Source organism: Falco biarmicus, chromosome 3 (assembly GCF_023638135.1).
Source record: "Falco biarmicus isolate bFalBia1 chromosome 3, bFalBia1.pri, whole genome shotgun sequence".
Classification (NCBI taxonomy): Eukaryota; Metazoa; Chordata; class Aves; order Falconiformes; family Falconidae; genus Falco; species Falco biarmicus.
The window spans coordinates 82,858,788-82,882,130 of NC_079290.1; the positions used below are offsets into that span (position 1 = coordinate 82,858,788).

At 36.5% G+C, this 23,343-nt stretch overlaps 1 protein-coding gene across 5 annotated transcripts in view; it reads right to left on the reverse strand.

Annotated features, from left to right (window-relative positions):
- The window catches only part of SEMA5A (semaphorin 5A), a 350,205-nt gene that overhangs the window by 102,567 nt on the left and 224,295 nt on the right, over positions 1-23,343 (reverse strand). For all 5 annotated transcript variants that reach the window (XM_056332052.1, XM_056332048.1, XM_056332050.1 and 2 more), the window contains exon 12: positions 6,609-6,816. In XM_056332052.1, the coding sequence (XP_056188027.1) occupies positions 6,609-6,816 (208 nt within the window). The remainder of the gene's footprint in view (positions 1-6,608; positions 6,817-23,343) is intronic.

Here is a 23,343-nt window from a genome sequence, read left to right on the forward strand (position 1 = left end):
TGGTCACATAGCTGGAGCATCTAAACTCCTGTCCTGGAATCCTACTCACAGTTCACACTGTTGCATTCAGAATAGGCTCTCTCTCCCCCATACATTCAAGTCCATAGTGGACTCCAAATATTCCTTTTCTGTAAAATTTCAAATAAATAAAAATGTCCACAAAAAAGATAACAGAATATTAAGAGAGCTGCAAATATTTCTCATGAGAAAACAACTGGTGTGTAATGCAGAGTACTGTAAGCTGAGATGCATAGGACATGTGTTGGCCTGACTGAGTAGTAGTCCAATATGTGATATGTTAAATTATTGTAAAATAAAACACCTTTCAGATTTGCCTTTTTTTTTTTCCTGCCCCTTTTCTTTTTACCATCTATGCCTTTAACTCTTGTTTCCAGAGGATACGCTTGCCAAGTATCAAATGACTAGTGAAATGATCTCTTGGAAAATGGGTTGCTTTAAACATGTCAGGTGAATTTCAAGAAAAACTAAACAGTGACTACACTGAACTTAAAATTCCTCAAAGTTTTGGTATATTTTAATGCAAAGCAATGAATTACATCATGACATACGAAAGCCACATGCCTGTTTTAAATTTTTATTTCTTAGCTCACTTTGTTTAAAATAATATCCTACTAATAAAATCTCAATTGTGAATATGTAGTCAAGTCCATCTGGTTTTCTTACAACTTTGCAAACTAAAAGGAAAAGACATTTTCCTTTTCCTCATAAGGCTACTTGAAGAAATACATTGGGAGCAGGCTACTCATTTATCAAAATTCCTTCTTGTTTGCCAGAAATGTGTGCTTATAATACAGTACATACATGCATAGGTCACACACGTTAAAGAGTTGTGACTAAATATTTCAGGTGCAGCAAAATGTAAATGCATAGTTTGTGTCTGATGCATTTTGTGAGCCAGATAGACAAAGATACTTTCTGCAAAAACTTTGGTCTTCACAGAGGAAGAAAGAAATACAAGCCAACCTCAGACCTGTAGAGCTTGAATTGATTCCCTCCCCAGTACAGGACTAATATTCTACATCTTTTGACCGAGGAAAACTTTCAGCTATGTTTATTTCATAGTTCTGCTGACTTTATTAGTGTTTTCATAAGTTCACACCAACTGAAGATAATTTTGCAGTGTATCTAATAACTAAAAAAGATGCTTATAACCTAGTCTTGCAGTCAGGATTATGGTTTGTCCCAGTCTGTAAAATTTATGGGGATTCTGATTCTGGAATATTACTCTGGAATCACTAATTCAGATCAGTCTTCATGTGATTCCAGCATTCTAATGCAGCATTGTCTTTCTTCGATTTAAACTGGAATAAGGCTTGCATATTTTGAAATAAGGAAATCCACCTGGATATCCAAAAATAACTATTCTGGAATTATTATTTCAAAAGTAATTTCAAGTCCATGTGTTGGCAAACTTCTCTGGACACCTTAGCACCTCGTAATAGTTCAGACCACATTACTTATTAACTTCTATAATAATAGCATATAGGAAGAATTATTCTACTATGTAATGATAGCCAGTGTTTTATTTCCAGGAAAACAGGTTTTTACTGTGTGAGAGTACTTCTGAGGAAAAAAACATGTATAGGTAAAGGACAATAAAGGAATGCAACAGTGGCTGAAATATTTAATCTAATAATCTTGCTGGAATTCTAGGAATGAAATGAAGCATAACCAAATTTGCAATAATTGTTTTCTTCTGTCAGTTAATCCAGTACCCTTTCTAGTATTGTGCTGCTGCTACAGCTACCTTTTGAGTACAGATAGATTGCTTAGCTGATGGTTAACAAAGAAGCTAAAATAAAAATGATGGAGTGTATATAGAGAAAAGTTACAGTTATGGTAGAATAGCTATGATAATATTACTTAGCAAAACAATCTTGTGACCCAATAATATTTTAAGCATATGATATAAAACACAATACTCAAAAAATTCCAGAAGTGGTTGGGGATTTTTTGGGGTGGTTTTTTTTTTTTTTCTCCCCCCCCCCCCCCCCCCCCGCTAGAGAAGTCTCTATGTGTACAGCTTTTAGCAGATGGCACAACTTATTTACTTAGACATAATTTAATATTAAGATTACTTTTCAAACCTTCTAAGTGTGTGAAACCTAATTTTCATCATGAGTACCAATTCTTGACCCTTGCTTGGTAAGATTTTGCAGAACATTGGGTTGATACAATCTTCCATTGCCCCTCCTTTCAGAACTGATTCACAGAAAACTCCAGTACAAATTATAGTATTGACAAATTTGCTGCAGAGGAATCGCTGCCATCCAAGGTTGCTTTTGAAGGCTACAGCCACCAATAAAAGAAAGCTGACCAGTTCTTTGTTTCAGGGGAAGAGCTGTGACCCCTCTGCTACAGATATATTTCTTACTACAGATGCATAGAGCCTTCAAAGTAAACACCAGACACTGCAACTTTATAGACTTTAATGGTTATCTTCTCATGATAATCATTCTATTTATCTCACATCACAGTTCATCAGCAGGCATACAAGTCAGTTGTGCTCTGCGCTTGGCCTACTCTGAAAAAGTATAGACAGCTGGAGAATTCACAGTGAAAATAGTAGCTCCAATGAATAATGTTGGTCTTTCCGTAAAATTTTGGTAAGTATGTGTGAATTAAAATACCCAGGTGATAATATTAAGGAATTTCCCCAAGGAGAGAGGAACTAAGTTAACTTCCCTGCTGCTTTCTCCTGGAGCACAAAGACAACAGGGCTTTTTGGAGAACTATTTGTAATAACTCACATGTCCCAAACTATTTTTTTCCTAGCTGATTGCTGAAAACAGCAGGGTTATGACAGGATGTTCAAAACTATTCAGCCATTGGCAGAAGTCTGTGGGAGACTCTCCCATAACTTGAAAACTGTCAATCCAAGTAACTGGCCCAGGCAACTCATAAACAATGAAAACATCGTGGCATAATGGTAAGCGCCTAGTAACCCAAAATGCAGATGTGACAACAGGCCCTGCCTGTGGTATGGTCTGCTGTCATAGTAATTAGTGCACCAAACTGCACCTAGAACATCCAAACAAAAAATATTTCAAATTTATCTTCCAAGTGTAAAATAATATTTTCAAGGACCTTTGTTAACAGTGTTTGTGGGAGTGGAGCTGTGAGCTGGTAGGGAACAGGAATGTCCTGAATCAGAGAAATGTCCTTCAGAGGCAACACTGTGGTCACAGAGGACCTTTAACTTGAGGAACAAATTTACAAGGAAATACGAATTAGTTAGATCTGTACAGCATATCAGAGTGACAATTCAGAAAACATAACAAACTACAAATAAAAGCAATAACCACATGCTTTAGAGGCTAGTACATGAAGATAAAACAAGGAGTAATGAAATAAAAAGAAAAAATAGGCAATCTCAAGAAAATTATCTTGACATTGAGATATTAGCTTGCGGAACAGTCTGCCCAACAGAGGGACTGAAGTTGCATTGTCTGAAAGCTTTACAATAAACCTAAATAAAAAGATTAGAAAAGATTAGACGGTGAGCACTCTGCCATTGACACAAAGACGGAGCAGATGAGCTAGCATATCTTCAGTCTTGTGGCTTTTTTAAGGTTGTTATTCATACACAAGCATTCTCTATTTCTCAATAACGATGTGAAGTAGATATTAAAGACTACACATGCCCTTGATCTCGGGAAGAAAGTCTAGTTATTATTGATGGAAGTTCAGAATATGGCCTTGGTGCAGTCCTAAGTAAGATAGATGTGAATAGATAAAATCAAAATACTCCAAAAAACACCCCACCATGCCCCAACGCATTACTTTAGATAAGGTTTACTTTTTACTCATTGCTATGGGATAGAAGTAATAGTTGACAACATATAACAATGATGAGAGTATTAAAGCACCCAGCAATGCAGTGACCAAGTTTTGGATGTTTCATTACCTAGTGAAATTTATAGCCCCAAGTAAGGTACCTACATTCTTCTCCACATGTAGAGAATAAAATATGCTTGAAATCCAGCATTCCTGCATAAGCCAGGAAAAAAGAAGTCAAGCCAAAAGTAAGTGACAGGTGAGAGAAAGATTATGTCTGCATTTTCCAAACGACCTGAGTGCGTAATGATAGACGACAAGGACATGCCTTATTTCATATAGATCACATCTGTAAATCCTCTCCTTTCTCACACAACAGAGCTAGAATTGCTGGTGAACTCTTTAGCCAAGATGAAAGCATGGATGGCAAGCCTTTTGGTGCAATGGATATTTAATTATTACAAGGAAAGTCATACAACTACAAAAGATATGACTTAGAAAAACCCATGAGGAATAATTTTATCTCCTTTTAAGTAAGTCGTTCCATTGGAAGATGAGACTTCACATACCTCTGGGCAGAGGAATAAATTATCATTTGAGCAGGATTTGAGTCATTTAACTACTGTTCTACTCAGTACAATGGGAACAGCACCAACTTTTTTTTCTAAGAAAAGAAAGCTCTTTAAAAACTAGTCAATTAGACCGCACTGCTCAAACAGGGAAAGGAATGCCTAGCCTGAAACCATTCATGGGGTCTATGATTTAAGACAGCAGTCTCACCCTGCAAGAGCAGAAGCATGTTTGGGCCCTGCAGCTGGGATAGCACTGGTGCCTCGGAAATTGTCCTGACAGAAGCACAGGTACCCACCTTGTGGGACATCCACACAGGCACCAGCTAAGCAGGTGCTCTGGAAGTCTCATCTCTGTATTTTGTAGTTTACACCTCACTAATACTATAATTAGGCTCCAGCCTTGAAATGCCTGAAGTGGAGTAGAGGTTCAATGTAAATATAGGACACCCATATTACTGAGTTTTCTGTGTTTGTTTGCTATCATGGGTACACAGACCCTAAGAAAACACAGGATACCAGCCTGATCTCCCTTTCTGAAACAAAAATATCTGCTCAGGGAAACATGTTCAATGTCTTGTACAACCAGAACAGCATAATCATATCATAGTCAGGAAAACAGAGAAGCACAGGAATATGTCATTAGAGTTTTTCCTTCTTCAGATGTACATACATGCACACATATACCTCTCCCAATATAATCCTTCACTTCATTAAAAGAAGAAGAAGAAAAAAAAAAAAAGGGCTACAGGACCACCACACATTCTGTTTCAACTGACTAAACCAAAGAAAGATAAAACTTTGTCTTATGTTGGCCCCTAAATCAACAAAAAGTTTGAGGCAGAGACTTGCCTATATACAACTTTTCCTTAAAGCTCTGCAGGACTTCCAATGGGGCTTCCAGTGCTCTCTCACTTCTGTTTTAGTACAAAATGCCTATAATACGCAACATAAGACAGCATGAGCAAAAAGGGCTGATGAGGAGCTGTAATGAGGAGAGTACTCCCCTTCCCCGGTCTACTCCAGTTTTCCAGGGCACAGCTTTTCTTTCAGTCTTTTCCTGAATTCAGTAGCCTTTCCCTGTTCTCCTGCATGGCACCAATCCCCACCTAGACCTTGGTCCCTCGGAAAAGTCCTTCCACTGTTTCTGAGCCACAGATTTACACCTGCATCCTGCAGTCACCTCCCTTCTGTGACTGTATGCGTGTCCCTCTGACAGCCAGAAATGTCTCCCCCTGCAAATGGTCACTGCCTTTCACAGGAGGTACAATCTCTGTGTCTGCCACGCAAATAACGTCTCCATGACCCTGAGTGTAGCAGCCAAGAAAGGCAGCTGGCAGCCTTCCTACCTCCTCTAATAGCCCAGCTTTTCACATGAATGTATATCAAACAAGCTGAAGGCAAAACAAGCTGAAAAACAACCAAATGCATCTGTCACAGTTCTCAAAAAGCTCATCACACTGGTTCAGAGTCTATCTGATGCAAAACATAACAACTGTACTGAACTAGTGGAACCACACATATCAAAGGGAACATATCACTAATTAGAGGAAATTAATAATCTCTAATAGCATATGATTTGCAACCCAGAAGTACTTTTAGATAACATATAGAAAAAAATGTATGCTGAATTTTAAATTACTTAACTACTATAATACAGTCTAAACCCAAGTGATAATTTGTAAGTTATTTTCCTTGCTTGATTAAACAACTGTTAGCTGCATAACACTTTTACCTAGTAGAATATTTACACTTATTATGGTTTCCTGATCCAGCACTACCTTTAATAGCCACTTTTCCAACTAGTCTTAACTCTGAGTTCATCCAATCCAGTTTTCTTTCTGAACCCACAGAGATATTTATTCAGTTATAATACAGCTTAAAAAAAACCCCAACTTAAATTTGTTCACACTTCAAGCTTTAAAATTTATTAAACCAGCAGCTACATTAAACATTATCAGATACCTGTTTTCTACATGAACCAGTTCTTACTATTTCATTTCACAATGCAGAATCTTTATGACACTTAAATAACAATATAAATCCTTGAGTCTCATCTAGTCACACCAAGTTATTACTAGCATTCAGAGACATTTCTGATAAACAGTGTATATGGAAAGCCATTACTGGGAGCGGTAATTAATTTGGATTCATACCTACAGTCATTTTTCTTTCCCATTTGTCTGCACCCCCCTGCACACATTTTTCTCCAATCAAATCAAACTAGTTGATTCTTCATACCTGTATGTTTTGTAGAAGAGACATCTCTTCAGGGGGACCTTAATCACATGTTCCTGAAGGCCCACAAAAAGGACACTCTGGCTGTGCAGGATCTGAAGGCTCCTGATGGGCTCTCGCTGACTTTTCGGCAAAAGTTCAATTTCCTCCAGCAGGCAGCTGCTTGAAGTCTGGTTCTTTGGGGCGAGTACTTTCTTAATAGTGCCATAGTCTGCAAAGGCAAGAGAAAAATGAGTTACTAAAAATCATACTAGCAATGCTACCTACTTGGTGTCATTCAGTGAACAAATCTTTGTCCCATGACGGATGTTTTCAATGAAGCCTCAGAATGTGGGAGTACTTTGACTGGAGTTTCCTAAATTGTTTTGAATACAGTGAAAAGGACTTAGAAAGAACTTGAAAACAGCCATTGAAGTTTTCTATGTGATGTAATACAGTAAAAAATTATTTTGTTAGTCCAGAACAGACTTCACAGCAGTAGTCATTAGAAAACCAGCTTTCAAATCTGGCTATTATAAATGCACATTCACAGCAAGGGTTACTGATTTCAGTTTACCAGATTGTATTACACTTTACTATGTTTAAAGCAGTTTAGAAAGCAATAAAATCGAGCATTGCCCCAATCTGTTTTAAAATTCTCTGTGTTAAAAAACTGTGGGGTTTAGCTTGGTATTGCAATCATTTAATAAAGCACATATGCAGGAATATCTGCAGGTCGTAGTTGAGTCTAGGTGAATATAACAATAAAATGAGTCTGCGACCCTTCTTCTTACTTATGTAGATTTTGACCTGTGAAAAATCATGTTTTAGCATTTGCTCTTCACTTCCATTCTTATTGTGCTTTCTAAGCAAAGACAGTTAAGCATCACAAACCAGTGTCGGATGACAGGTGAGATTTCTGATTCACTCATGCAAAGTTTTTAAATAATTTAAAAATATCAAAGAACATTGTTCCAAACACAAAGGACCACGTTCTCACACTGATAAATATTTTAGATAGTTGTCTGACCAAAACTGCATTATGCAATATTCTATGTGCCAGACATAGTAAATGTTAAAGATCCAGCACTGCAAACACACATAGCAAGATCAGCTCTTCACTTCTGTGAAGTGTTGAAAAACTGCAAAGTCTTTTGTGAGTCAGTAATTATTATAAGACAAATGTTTGGGATGCTATGTTCTGCAGCCCAGTAAGTAGATTTTTGCTGTCACCAGCACAAGGCCAGCGGTTTGGTGGGCAGCTGGCAGTGCAGGCTCCCAGGACGTGTCTAGCCCTGCCTTGGCAAGGGCTGGTTTTAGCCGTGGCAGCAATCGCCTGGTGGCCACGTGCCTGTGGCCTCCCTGGGCTGGCTTTGCTTTGGCAATGGCTGGGGCAGGGGCTGGCACCCCTGACTGGTCACTGTGGGGCAAACAGCCCCCCTGGGGTAGCTGGGCTTGGGGGGGGGGGCAGCCTGCAGCTCCCAACCTTTGCCTGGGAAGTGGTGAGGAACAGCAAGCAAGCAACCTTGTGAAAATACAAAAAAGTAGCCTTAAGACGGCTCCAAAACCGAATAGGAGGTGAAGAACCTAAGATGCTAATTACTGTTAAAGTCTTCTAGCCCTTCCTGAAGGAAGACTGAATAGTCAGTCTTCAGACCTGGAGAAGTACTGGAAGGGGAAGCATAACACCAAATAATAGAGGGAGTTAATAGGAAGTTTATGAATAAGATTTTAAGCATATTATTAACAAAAAAATATTAGATAATACGGACTTAATTTTATCAGACAGTCAAAACTAATTACATGAACCATAAATGCTTAGCTCAGTATATAAAGTGCATTCCCCTTTGTCCATAACAAGATTTTGAGTGTAACAAATCATGTCTGTGTGTTATAGTCTTCTGAATGGCCTCTCAATTCTTGACATAACCACTTCATATAACTGTTCACATTTCCCTCCTTTCTTGGTATAAACAAGCTTGTTACTGTATGTAAGGATATTTGCTAGAAAAAACCTTTCACTAAAAGACAGTTTTAATTTTCATTAAAATTTAATTAAAAACAATTCTAATTTGACTACTGCTTTTTTCCCAAAGAATCTAAAGCAGAGTCAGATTAAAAAATTAATTAAACCTTTGCCATGAGTCAGTTATGTCTCAAAATTAAGCCACAACCAGCTCAACTAAAGAATGTAACAGGCAGTGTTTCCACTGGTGATTGCTGGATGCAAAATCTCAATTATAATTACAGCAAGTTTCAAGGTCAAAATATGGTCTGAGAAGTTCCCCCAAAAAAGAAGTGACTGTGTTAGTTAGTCACTGAGTAAAAAACCAAATGATTTTTTTGGGGCAAAGAAGTTGAAAAAATGTACTAAGAGGAAGAAAAGAAGCAGTGAGATAATTTTACAAATGCAAATGAATTCTTGTAACTTCATAGATCAGTTAGTACAACTCTATATCACTTGCATAGCTGGCAGCCAACAGATTCAGTAAGATTCATGATTTATTGTGTTTGGTTTGCCATCTCTTTCCTGCATGAGACAAAAATCAGGTATGCATTCAGCACATGCGTCTTGTAAAGACATATTTCTTCCTGCCACTGTGCTGGCTCTGGCATCCACAGACTAAGTCACTTGCTGTCACCTCCCTCAAGAGAAGAAAGAAGAAAAAAACATGACTGGAGGCCTCCTTCCCCTATGCCTACATACACATTCAATTTAGAAGTGCAGCTTTGGACAAGAAAATATGATCAAACCCAAATATTTCATGTTTCTTTTCTCCTCATTAAATTTGCTTATTGTAGAGGTCAGAATTACAGGGTTTTTTATGTTCAGGCCTATGGCCTGGAGAATATGACCCTAGAAAAAAAAACCTAGAGAAAACCCTAGAAAGAAACAAAAAACATTCTCACTTTGAGAACGGCAGCATTAATGCCTTCCCCAGGACAGCTGCCATTGCTCTTATTCTTCTTTCTTATCATGGCACACGTTGTCCATTCCTCCCATTTCCTTTTGCTTGCCTTCAGCATCTAACAAACCATTCCTTTCCTATTTGCTAAGAGGATCAGCACTCATACAGAAATGTCAAAAGTCATAAATGACTGTGCTTTAAGTGAAGAAGCAGCGCCAGATATCCCACAGATTATCAGGAAGAAACTACTCTTCACAGCAGCAATGTGGTTCATATGCAAGTCCAGTAAAAGGGAATAATATGTTATCTGAGATCTACCTCCACCTGAGTAAACTCTCCTGCTTCTGACCTTCTATAACCTATCTTCTCTGCTTTAAATTCCTCCTGCCTATGATTTTGATTTTGCATGGATCACCTGGAACACTAAGCCAGGGTGAGGATCTGTTCTGTTTTCAGTCTACGGGTTAGAGACAGACACAGACTGAATTGGCAGCTGTATTCATCAGACTACGGTACATAACAAGGATAGGTAGCTATCAACCTCCTCAAACCATACTAGTATGTAATACCTGCTATACCAGGCTTCCTTACGTTGGAAAATCATAGCCATTATGTTAGTGCTTTCAAAACCAAGGTGCTTTGCTCCAGCATTTCCAATTCTATGACAATGTGTGCAAAATTACATATCCAGCCTCCAGCAAAGATTGCAGATCTCCTAAAGAACTTGTAACAGTCCTGTTCTCAAAAGTGTTGTCTGTTCAGCCATTTTCACACAACAGTTGTAACGCAAAATAAAGAGAGTAGTAGGGAAAGAAATGAGTCTTGAATATGGCTCTGGGGCATGTAGGTTTTCATACCTGTCAAAATCTTTCCAGTGAATATTTACTTTATAATCAAACTAACTGTCCACTTCTGCCAAGAAATAGCTAAGAAGAACAGTAAACACAGACACTCCTAATGGATGTAACTTTATTGCCATGGACACAGGGAAGTTCCAGTTTCATCACAAATGTCAAGGCTGAGTCCAACAGCTATTTAAGAACTTGAATGAATGGCATATTTGCATCCTGAGCGTAAGCAACACATGCTGGAATAGATCCAGGCACCTGACAGCCTTGGTTTAAGAAGTATATGCAGGCGTAGTAAAAGATAATAACACTAGCCAGAATGAGTAAATAATGTTCTTTGTTAATTCCTACCACAATATTTTTAAAGAGACTTTAAAAAAGTTAAAAAACCAGCAACTGAACCATAGAAATCTAATCACTGTGAATAAAGATGAAGAGGGAAAAAAAATCTAGTTTAAATATTACTGTGTAATGCATAGGAGACTAAGAAGAACTGAATGGAAAACCTGAGACGGAGTTCTAGAGAACAAGCTTGGAGGCAACAGAGTCTGCAATGAACAAAATGATAATGGGGCAAAATCAAAATATGATCTCTAAAACTGAAAAGCAAAGTTTAAGATGTAAGTGTATAAAGCATAGCTGGCAATAGAGAACACTGTAGCATGGTTGAAATCATTATAAAATCTATGGTGACACCTGCAAAGGAAAACAGCAAATGAACACAACAAAGAAACAGCAGATGCAAAAAAACCAATAAACCTGTAACTTCTTGTTTCTTAACAGAAATAAGAACACTCGAAGAAATTTTGCAATTTCTCCACAAAATATTGTTTAGAAAAGTAAGATGTCTTAAGTAAATGAAAGAATATGGTCAATATGGAGGAAAGGGGCAGTTAACGCAAGACACAGAAAATGGAAGCTAAAGCTATATTCAGTACTTCAAGTGACATTTGTAATTGAACTTGAATAAGGTACCTCCTATGGAAGAAATACACTACTTTACATGTATCATAATATGTGAAAACAGACTCACTGACACCCTTAACAATCTGTCCACATCATCATCATCATCATAGTCAGGTGGCTTTTTCATTTTAAAGTTTAAATTAATAGATGGATATTTGAGAGAATACATTTTAAATTCTAGCTGAAATGGATACAAATTACAAATGTTTTTAAGGAGCGTAATTTGAAATAGACTTTGAAAAATTATATTCAGTATGTTGGTTTTGTCCATTATATGCTTTTTTTGCATATTATTTGTTGTATAAAAACTATTTTTCCAGTCGGAAAATAAAAGCATTCAGACAGTACTAAGGCTATTCAAATTAAATAAAAAAAAATCGGTTAATTTTAAATTTCCTGTAAATATTATCCATATGTGTATATAAACAGTGTTGACATTCATTATATAACATTTGTACTAATAAGCATAGAAAGAGAAAATTCTGGCACCAAGGTTGCCCTCAAGGCGGAGGGCTTTCAGAAGAGCAAATTGAAAAGCCAGATGTAAAATGGATGTACAGAATGTGTAACAGTAAAATCAACGGAAAGGCAAGGTGATTGATAAACTTCCTGTCACTGCGAAAAAATCTATCATCAGTATTTGCTCTCCTCCACTGCAGGAACTGAAAGCAAGCCCTACCGCACAGGAAAACGTGCATTTGGTTAACGGCAGAAAATTATTCCAATGACAGAAAGTATTAGGTTGCGTAAGGGCTTAAGTGCGCTGTACAGAGAAAAAAGACACAGGAATGGCTAATGCAGCAGCTGGTTGAGCCTACAAAGGGAAACCCCAGGACTTACGATTTAGCAATCCGTGTAATTTAAGAAAAAATGCATATGGTGCACAGAATATGAGAGGATTTAAAGCCTGCTCTTTTTTGCCCTTCCTAAAAATAACTTTAAAATTAGTTAAATCATCAGTAGAATATGGATAATTAAAGCCTTTGCTATAATCTGTTTTCCCATATGGGAGTGGGGTACAATTTGGTTTAAAGCAAGGGCATATTTAGTAGATAAGGTAATATAACCATTCTCTGTGACTTAATTTATCTTTTACCTCCAGGTTTCTGAGGTATGTATTTACACTTGATTTACAGGAATAGTTTTTAATCACACCACAGCCTAAAGGACAAGTGAAAGACTGAGCTTTAACCCTTCTGCTTTAAAAACTAAAGATATTTTGTGGATAAATACAGTACTTCTACAGTGTACAGAAAACAAAAATAATATAGTTTGTTTTTTAAAATTCCCACCTTTAATTTATAGAGTTTTATTTTAAGTATCTTTACATTTTTAAATGTATATTCATTACTTCATTGGAGAAAAAGTGAACATCAAAATGAATACAGATTTCTGATGCTTTATCAAGACATAAATTTAAATTTTTTTGAATTTTTATTTTTAGAGCTGTTTTACAAGTTCATAGTCTGTCTCTCCATTTGAAATCAAACCTCTGTTTGAACAATCTGGTCAGTGTGCTATTTAACTTGCTTTTTTTTTTCTCTACCTTTAACATATTTCATGGTGTAATGAAATATATATGATGTGATTTTTCTACAAGTTTCAGTCAAAACGGAGGTTAAAAAACTGAACATGTTCTGTTTTTCCAGCATTGATTGAGAATAAAAACTCAGATAAGCTTATGAATAATTTCAACAATAAACTACTGTGACTGCCTTACTATTACAGCTCATTATCATCATGTTTATAATACGACAATAGGGGATATTAACAGAAATACAAATATGGGGCACATTTATTAGATCAGAAAGGCAATTATGTAACTGTATAACAAAGGCTTTAACAAATACTGTATCTGGAAATAAAAAAAAATAAAAATGTTGCATTTCCCCAAGAAATGTTGTAAATTGTTCTGCTCTGTTAATATGGAGACTTATTTTTAAACCCTAAATAGGCTAAACGAAATGTTGGTTATCCTCCTTGACATCATTTACTCCCAGGGAAGAGGAAAGCATAAGCTCTGCCTTATTCAGGTACTTTAGCTTTCCTTACTCCATCATAGGACACTGCTGGAGAAAAAAGTATGCAAGCAACCTGAAAAACTCACAAATCATTGCTCATGAACATTTAATTAAATTTCAGTAAACTAACTGAAGCAACAGTAATCCATGTAACAAACTTGCTCGTATAGAAGCTAGTATTAATATCACTGAAAGTCTGGAACGAAAATAAATACTAATTGGTTTCTGTCACCTGCAGAAAATAAACGTAAACCACCAAGAAGTAAGCCCTAACTTAAGTTCTTAGATTAGCTTAGATTTTTTATGGTTGCAAAACTGCAAAACAACTAAAAATCTGTATAAGCTACCAAGTGAGCTATATTTTTAGCCTAAATCATTATAGCACCAGCAATGTATCAAAAGAAATCGGACTTTATAAGTAGAAAAAGAAATATTAGAGCTAAAAAAAAAGCTACATTTTGGGCTTGAAGAATCCTGCACCTTGTTCATGTGAGACCTTAGCCCAAAGTAGTGAATATGTTTGGTCTTGGAGGTTTTGGCCCCATGTGAAGTAAATATAAAACCAGGTCCTTTCTAGTTCTAGGTCTACTCCAGAAAGAAAGAACAGGGTGAGTGTGTTTTTTATGATCCCAGATTTTAAACCAACTCATCTCCCTCCATGCCCAATTTCAAAGGGATTTGGATTTCAGAGACTATTTATTTCTGTCATTGCTAGAGAGTAACAATAATCTAAGAATCCTTAGCCATATAACAGCACAGAATTTTACAGCGTAAAAACTTTTATGAAAGTCGAGGCACAAACACATTTATTGTTGGCCTGCTGGTATGTTTAGTAGAAAGAGAGAAGTTAACAAAAATTAGCAGGCAAGCAAAGGCTCCTAAATTTCAGGAAAACCATCTTCCACAACGAATCAATCAAATTTCCTGCTTCCTGTCAAACTATACACAGTTCATAGCAAGACATTCAGATGTCTGGTGTCTTGACAGAAAGAAAAAAGTATTAAAAAGGTACATATGTAATTTTAATATATTTTAGTAAAAGCTACCTTTAAATTATATACAAACAGTTATTCAACACAGCGTTTGGTGTATTAATGATTTCAAAGCACAGAATAGTTGGCTAACTATCACGCTTACAAAATAGGAAAGGTTTGGCTCTTTCTCTGAAGAGAGCTTTGGAAGCAGAAAAAGAAAAATGTAGCAAAAACCTACATTAAAATATTCTTCTCTGTGTAAGACCCCTAGTATTTTTGCAATCTGGTTTGATTTTGGTTTTCAGTTCTTGGATGTCAAAACAGTAGTTTTGGAGGATAAGTCTATAAAAAGCAAGCACGCATAGTATTTTAGATTTACCTTCCCTATCTTTGGCTCTGACTCTATTCCCTCTTTCCTATTATATTTCAAATAAATATTGATGTGCTTCCTTACAGTATTGGAAATTAATTTGAATGAAAGCTGAAATGAGATGCATTGCTGTTAATGCCTGTCAACAGAGGTATGATGGCCCGCTACAGGTCCCCAGATTTTTATGCAGGAGAGACAATTTAACTCATTTGGCAGCTATTAAGAATCTGAAAGGTGCAATTTTAGCCACAACCTACTTGCATGCCTTCTGGAATGATTAGCAAGTTCCTTAATGCCCTAGTGGCTAATCCAAAAGACATTCAGTTGTACCTCTGCAACTAGAGGAGTTTGTCATGGCTGTATGTCAAAACTTAATATACATTTATTTTATGAAGGGAATATTTATGGGCTATACTTTGTACACAAGAATTAGAACTATTGACGCAAAGATTCTTTTGAATAAAAGCGCTGATCTAGACACTAGTTACTCCAAAATAAGGAGATTTATTCAAAGCCATGTGTCTGGTAGGACAGAAAGAACATGCACATTATTGAAAAACTGAGCCCAACAATTACTGAAGAACAAACTCACTCCCATCCTCACCCACAGCCTGCCCACACCCCATCCCCTCCCCCCAAAAAAATTAATTTCCATTTCAAATACAATAATTCTGGAATGTATCCATCAATGGAAATCAGGACAACCACCACCTTAATCCTCTCTTTATTGTTTTCAAGAGAAAAATTTTTATCTATCTTGTATTCTTTAGAACACTTTTAACCCTTGTAGACTTAATTCCTGTCAAAATATCTCAAAAGCATCAAGAACTTACTCAACTTGTAGTTAAATCAGCAAAAACTTATTCCAGTAACTACCATATAAAGCGTTAAACACCTGCTTTAATACAGAAAATATCTACTGATCCTTAAAGTACAACGCATAAATTGGTACAATGAAAGTTTCCATTAGCAGGGTTTCCTATGACTCAAAAAGGTATTATACTTTAGAAAATATTGCCATTTGTGTCCCAGCCCTCAGTGGCCATTTCATGCCTTGAATTGGAATTTAAATGTAGCTACAGTCAGACTCATTCAAAAACATGTCAAATAGAGAATTCAACTTGTAAAAGGAAATTCGATTAATTTGAGACTAAAATGCAAAGCAACAGGCAGCTAAACAAAAGCAGCATGCCTTTTTTCGAAAGTCTATATCTACAAACTTCATGCTGCTAATTCTTAAAACTAAAATCTCTTTTTTTCTGCTTTCCCCTTGATCTTTTCTAGAAGTTTAAGCAAAACCCCATACTAAATAACAAAACACATGCTGAATTATGTGTTTCAGCCTCCACATCAATTACGTCTGTTTCCTTCACAAAGGAAATCAAACTAAATCATTTTTTCTCATCTTGTTAGACTGAATCTCATATACACTAGTGGCAAATTTTTACCCTCCCTAGATCTAAATCACATGTTCCTTCCTGACTAACAAAAGAAAAAAAGTAATTTCATCAATCTCAAAATGTACGTATTTTTCATGAAACATGCTCATTGGGACACCTTCATTTATTACTTCTGTTCTCAGTCTTAGGAGAGATTTTCAGCTTGCCAAAGGTGTAACTGAGAGAAATAAGATACAAGTTCATAAAATTTCTTCTGCTTTTGAGGAGATGAATCTATCCATAACAGTTCATGCACACAACTTAGTTACTCAACTAACTTAAAAGTAAGTATCTTTAAGTCAGATGGATCTATAGAATACCTATAAGAAAAGCTATAGCAGCTACAGTTCCTTAACAGGCTACAGCTGATAAAAAACCCACTTAATAACATTTCAACATGTGGTTCATAACTTTTATTAACATAAAGCATCAGCTATTTAAAGACTTTACGAAGTGGTATATTTTAACAGTCTTTTATTTGCAATCTCATTTAACCAGTTTTCAATGATAAAAGTTGTAATAAAGAAATTTCTCTTATGAATCAGTTTTGAGACTTGTGAGATCTGGGTTCAATTGCCAGCTTTCTCTCTCTTCAGACTTCATGGGTGAAGCCGGTGTTCAGAACAGTAATACCATCTAAAGTAAGAAAAATAATTAAAACGCAAAACTTCACTTTTCGAAAACGTTTTATGTAACTGTAACAATATCCTAGTATAGATACTTTGACAGGTACCTTTCCCTGCTGAAGATTTAAAACTTCTTTTGTTATGCTGTTTTCTTGCACATTGACTTGATTTGCTGACAAATTCTAAACCAGTTTATACATTATTCTCCAATGTATAGGATACAGCTGAACTAAAGACAGAGAAGTCTCAGCAGCAGCCAAGAAAAACAACAAATGTGATTTTTCTGATGTGATCTTATGCCTTGCAAGCAATAGGTGCCTTCCATGTCCTTACGAAATTTCAGGGAACTTACTGCTTAATTAAAAAGGCACTGGAAAAATATTTTATTAGTCTTTGCAGCAGGGAGCAAGGCATCATCTCTCCAGATGAATTCTCTACCTATTTGGCTTTTGAGTTGCTGTGCTCCTACATGTGCAGGCCAGATGAACTGTGTGCTTTGCATGCAGATTAAAATACTGTCAGTGAGTGGATCTGGGAGGGCTCCTCCCCGCTCACAGGCAGCTCCTTCTATCCTGGATCAAGCACTCAACAAGAAAGTGGAAGAGATGGCTTTGAACTCTGGAGTCTGAGAGGAATTAAACCTCAGCTTCACATACCCCATATGAGTGTCCCTACCGTATCAGCATGCAGAGATAATCCCGTGAAAGTGCATCAGATTCACTCAAGGCACAGCTACTTGACCATGTCCCCGTACCATGGACCACCATTTATATCCCCTTCAGATAGTTATATTAAAATGTGAGAAACAATACTTTAGATACTAATGTTGGTTTTAAAAATGCTGCTTAAGCAGAGAGGATATGGTTGAAACTACAGCATAAAATCTTTAGAGGCTTTAATGAGCTGGGGAACAGAAACTTGTTTCTCAGGACTTGGTGAACAGGTGACTACAAGAATTTCAAGTTTAGATATAATACCTCACACTCTTTTTCTTCCTTATGGAGGTATCAGGAAATCTCAGGTAGGCAATGCAGACAGACACAATTCATAACAACATCACGCACAAAGTCCTTGATCTTGTCAAGCAACAATCTCATTTTGAATTTGTATTTAATTTACTAAAGTAGTAGAGTAGATAATAAACATAGATATTAATCACAAGATGAAATGGTTCTTATGATTTAAGGCTTCATATCTGACACAGAGTAGCAGTGAAGAATGCCACACTGTACACAAAAGATAAAATTACTGTTGAATACAGGCCCTGGATCCCTGCCAGTCTCCCAAAGTGGAGATGTATTAACTCTGATTGGATCTGACTGGAAAGGGAGTGCTTACTGCTCCTATTATTTTTTATTGCCTTCCTTCGTGCCACCACAATAATAAATACATTGTACTATCTAACGCATGCTATGAATATGACAGCATTTTCCCACTGAATAAATTTTCCAGTGCCTAGATTAAAGAAGCACTTACATGTCCAAGTGGAGAAAACTACTCCTCGGATACTAATCCACAATAAACATTGCCTGATTTCTTAACTGAGTCATATGTAGCTATTTTCATTGGAAATGTCAAAAAGGCAACTGGTTACTGTACAGATCCAGAAGCATCACAAACCTGGCTGACTAGAATGTTTCAGGGACTACCCCCTATTCCAATTCATTTGCAGTTTGCTTAGTACATGCCCCTATGCCTCAGTCCCTAGATGAGCCAAATCCTGTACATAGATTCAGTACAAATCCAGTATGATATGCATGGAAATTCAGCAGCAATTTCAGCATAAAGCACAGCTTTTGTTCAGAAATACAGAAGGAAAGACATGACGCTGATTTCTTTCTAATCTGAAGTAAATTAGGAAGTAAATGGACAAGAGAAAGAAGCAAAGTTGGGGTCAGAGACATGAACCTGAAAGCCTCTCACCGAAAGATGTTCATCTCACTGCTCTAGGACATTAAAGAAGTAATAGCCATAGTATATAATATATGTAAACCCATTATATTCTTTATATAATAGACTAGGAGTCAGAATATCTGGCAATAACCGGGAAATCTCACACAGCTTGTTGGTTAAAAAACAGTTGTATATCCTAGGCAAGTTATGTAACCACTATGTTGGTTGTGGTCCTGTCTGTTCCTCCTGAACTACTTAAAAAGTAAAAAAAAAGACTACTTTAAAAGTAAAAGGCCTTGAAGAATATTCTAAAGATGCTCACAATGCTCAGCATCGTGCCAGGTTACCTAATCCTTTCTGAAAAGTTCTGAGACAGCCAAGTCCCTTCAAAGGGAAAGCTTCCTCCTGACATCTCTCAAGAAGAGTCCTGAACACTGTGTATTCATGTAAGAGTTACACACTTGATTCAAAGGTCAAACTTTGCCCCGGGATAAGGCTATTTCCAATACCTATTCTCAAAATTAGGATCAGGCCTGCATGCTACCAGGGGCAAAAAAAGATATTTGACTATAGGCTTAGATAACTTAGCTTTAAAGACAGCAGGACAACACTGAGTACCATGTAAAATAGCTCCTTCACTTTCAGCTTCATTCTGTGCATTAGAATTATCAAAAAAAATTAATGTAGGGGTTATCGAGTCTAATTTCCCTGCCAGGAAGAAGAAGTGATAGTCCCCCCAAAAAAATGGAAAGGAAGAAGGAAAGGCCATTTGGCTATTCTAAGTTAGTCAAACAGGATTTGAAAGCTCACTGTCACTGTGATAAAGAGGAGCTGCTCTCTTTTAATGGAAGGTTGAGACTTTATATTCAGCTTTTTACAATCTTTCCCTCCCTGACCCGCACATTACTCTTGCTCCCATGCAAGTAGAGCCAGCTGTTCTTCAGCCAGTAGCTGCTTCTTGCAGCAATTCTGACTTCCAGTGGCAGCACAGAAGTGCACATACCGTATGTTCTTTGGACATTTATTTATAGTCTTTATCTGATAGGGCTGGGCAATTGTAAAGACATAATGATAATTTGTGAACAGAAAAAAAGGGCTTCTCCTACTCACATTTGTCCCATGAGAGAAGAGAATACAAATGCTGTCTACTTGCAGCAGGCAATTCATGAGCATGCTATCTAAAAACTATATAAGCAAATATCAGCAACAAACTAATCAAAATCATGACCTATTTATGCATTGATTATAATAACAAAAAATGATTACAAATAAGTGGTGAGTAATTTGTGAACCAAATAAAGGGCTACGATTCTCACATATAAATTGCTGTCAATGAATAATTTAACCAGCTCTAGTTAGAGCCATCTATTTATTAAGAAACCTCTTTAGCAGTCTCCAGCTGAAGCTGGCAAAATTATTTATCCCTACACACAGTGATAAAGCCAAGGGAAATCAGTACTACTGGACATTTTAAATGCTGGGTTTGATTCTCTAGAGCCCTATAGTATCATTTATAACTATGTACCCTGGCCTTCAGACATGACCATTCTCATTCGGTAACATTTTAAAGCCACTTTGCCCAGTACAGATGACAAAATACACAAGGCAGTGGCAAATCAACATTTATGTGTTTAAATTACACAGTAAAACAGCTATGGTTTACACTATACTCTTTAAAGATATTCTACGTGGAAAATAACATAAGTATTCTAGCAGGAATATATAGCAAGCATTCTTAGTAACATTATTATAAATCCCAGAATTAACATTAGACTATTAAAGGCAAAACCATGCAATCTTTTAAATCCTTTTTTAAACTTCGCAGCAAAATGTTTCCTGGAAAGATTAATAATCTAAACAAAGCATTCATTCAGCTAGGGTTTTCCTTTAGCAAAGGAAGTCGCTGCAAAAGGAGCAAAGAATGAAGTTATTAATTTTACAGTTTACTGCCTGAGTTTTTTAAACAGATGTTCAAGATCATCATGTTGCTCCTAGGACTGGTGTCTTCCAATATGCACCAGTTTTATACAGCAGAGTAATTGATGACTGTCCTTGCTTCAAGCCTCTTAAAATGGTATTGCATAAGGCCAGAAGGTTAAAAAGTTACAGGGAAGTAGTTTTAAACCCTTGCAGGGGTGCCTTACAACTGCGTAAAAGCACCGCGTACCTTTGTCAAGGAAAGACATAAGAAACAAAGCAACATGGTTTCTGTTACAACAGAAAAGAAAAAGTTTTAAAAGGTGACAACTGTCTGCCACAGTGTATATGCCCCATTATCCATCTGCACTTTCACCTGTTTCTCTGGTTTTGAACTAGAAAGTATTAAGACATACAAACAGACTACCTACCACTTTCACACTTGAATTGTGACTCAAATTACAACTACTTTGACCATTATTATTATTATTATTATTGTGTTTATACTGCAGTTTCTAGACTAAAAAGGTTTATCTCAAACTGAGAGGAAATGTCTATAGCTCCTTTCTACAAAAATTGTCTATAGATTACTTCCAAGAACCTCAAAACACATAAGAAAAAAGTCAGACATAGCACCATATTGGAAAAAAATAATCCGTCAGTTTAAACTTTATTGCTCTCTTCATCATGTATGAAATGCATATAAGCATATATTTTTGCTTGTAATTTTAAGGTTGGTAACTTCACACATACTACATATATTATGAAGCCATGCACATTAAACTGTGAAAGTTGCACACTTTGATCAGAAGCTGTAGTTTGCCAGGAAAATGTCAATATTTCATCTAAGATCTCTTAGCAAAAACAGACACAGCTTTTTTTTCTTGTTAAGACCTGGGGTTGTTCCATAGCGAAAAGTATGGTGTACTGATTACAAAAAAACAAAAGTAAAAAGATAGAACTGTAACAAATATCACAGAGGATATGCACTACTTCGCATCAATTTACTCCTGCTTAATAAGGCAAACAGAAGAAATATAAACTGGTTTGATAGCATTTTCAAACTGAGTTTCATGCATACTTTCAAATCTCTTAACGAGGTTGGGACTAGTTTCTGGAAAATCTGTAGTATCACGGCTTCAAGAGAAAAATGTTACATTCGTAGAGATTTACTACCTGTTATAACCCTTCTAAACGGAAATGTATGAAAAATCCATCTGCATTTTCAAAAATATCTTTTGAAATTTCTTTGTGAAACCTCTCCACTTCAAAATAATTGTTGTATGTTTTTCATCAGATTTATTTTTACCATTATTGTCTGCATTGCTACTTGTAATTTTGAGGTCTTAAGAGGGAGAAAAAAACACTTGGAACCTTCTTGGAAAGGGAAGTTCAAAATCTGTTGTAACATCCTCCAGTCACCTTTAAGCTTCAGATAAAAACTGGCTTTACAGAATAGAAATTCAGGTTCAGTTCAGTGAACAACCCACTCTTTAGAGACATGCAATGTCACCAAAAAGAAATCTTTCTTCAGGTTTCATACTCTCCCTAAGTCAGCCATACCCCAGCTTTATCAATGCTAAACTATAAATCCCAATAATCAAGATCCACCACTGGGCATATACTGTTTCTACTGAGGGTACAGAGGGGACATACTCAGTCCAGCGGGACTGGAGAATAGAGCAAATATGGGAGATTCTCCACCAAGTTATTTTTAAAATATGGCCTTAAAGTTTCTTTTCAGACAGTGCAAATATTACCTTCTCAGAACTCCCAAGAAACAGCAACCAGAAATTGTTTTCAGAATACCCTCAAACTAGACATCATAGCTAATAATTTCATATTCATTCTAATAAATCAATACATTTTGCAACATTCCTCTAAATAAGGACTATGTGCACTTGTTGCAGCATCCTGTTTTCTGAAAAATGCTTTGAAAACCTTTTGATATTGACAAATTTTTTAACCATGGGACACCTAGGCATTTAAATTGAAAGGGAGAAAAAAATGAGAGGGAAGAAAAAGGGAGAAAAGGGAGGGGAAAAAACTTGTGACATATATAGAACCATTTTGCTTGGATTTTTTTCCAGTGAAGAGGTAGTCTTTTAAACTCGAAAAGTTGTCAGAATATTGGGTTGTTATCTAGCTTGCTCTACTTCAACTTATTATTAGAGATGACTTTTGGCTCAGAACTTCTGTGAATGCTTTCCTTGACTTTCCTTTCTGAATCACTCAAAATTGTTTCAGGGATTTCTGCCTGCCTAAAGCCAGTAGCACTGTTCTAGCTCTAAGCAACACAGAATGTGTAGGAACTGATACATCCCTTCATTATGTGTTAGAAGTCAGTGCAGTGAAAGATTAAGATGTGTTTCCAAAGTACTAAAGTATATTTTTGATATGAGCAGTAGCTGTTAAATCTAGGCACATCAGAGTCTCCTGGAAGAATGATGACTTGGCAAAGGTTTAGGAAACCAAGAGTGTTGACACAGCAGATTATTGCATTTGTTTGCTTACTCCCAGTCTCTCTTAAAGCAATATTGTATCTATTTAAGGTTTAATGAAATTAGATTACACTTTTATACTGCCAGGGTTATCCTCCTCTTCAATGTTTGTATTCTAGTAACAGTGTGGATAGGTAAGTGAATGAAAGGAGGGCGAGAGAGAATTTTCTCTTAACTACTGCCCATCTACTTCAAAGAATGGGATTTTTGCTTTGACTAACAGCAGAGGATTCACTGGTATTTAATCCAACCTATGTGCCTACCTTTCCACTGAAATCAGCTTTGTGCATTTAAA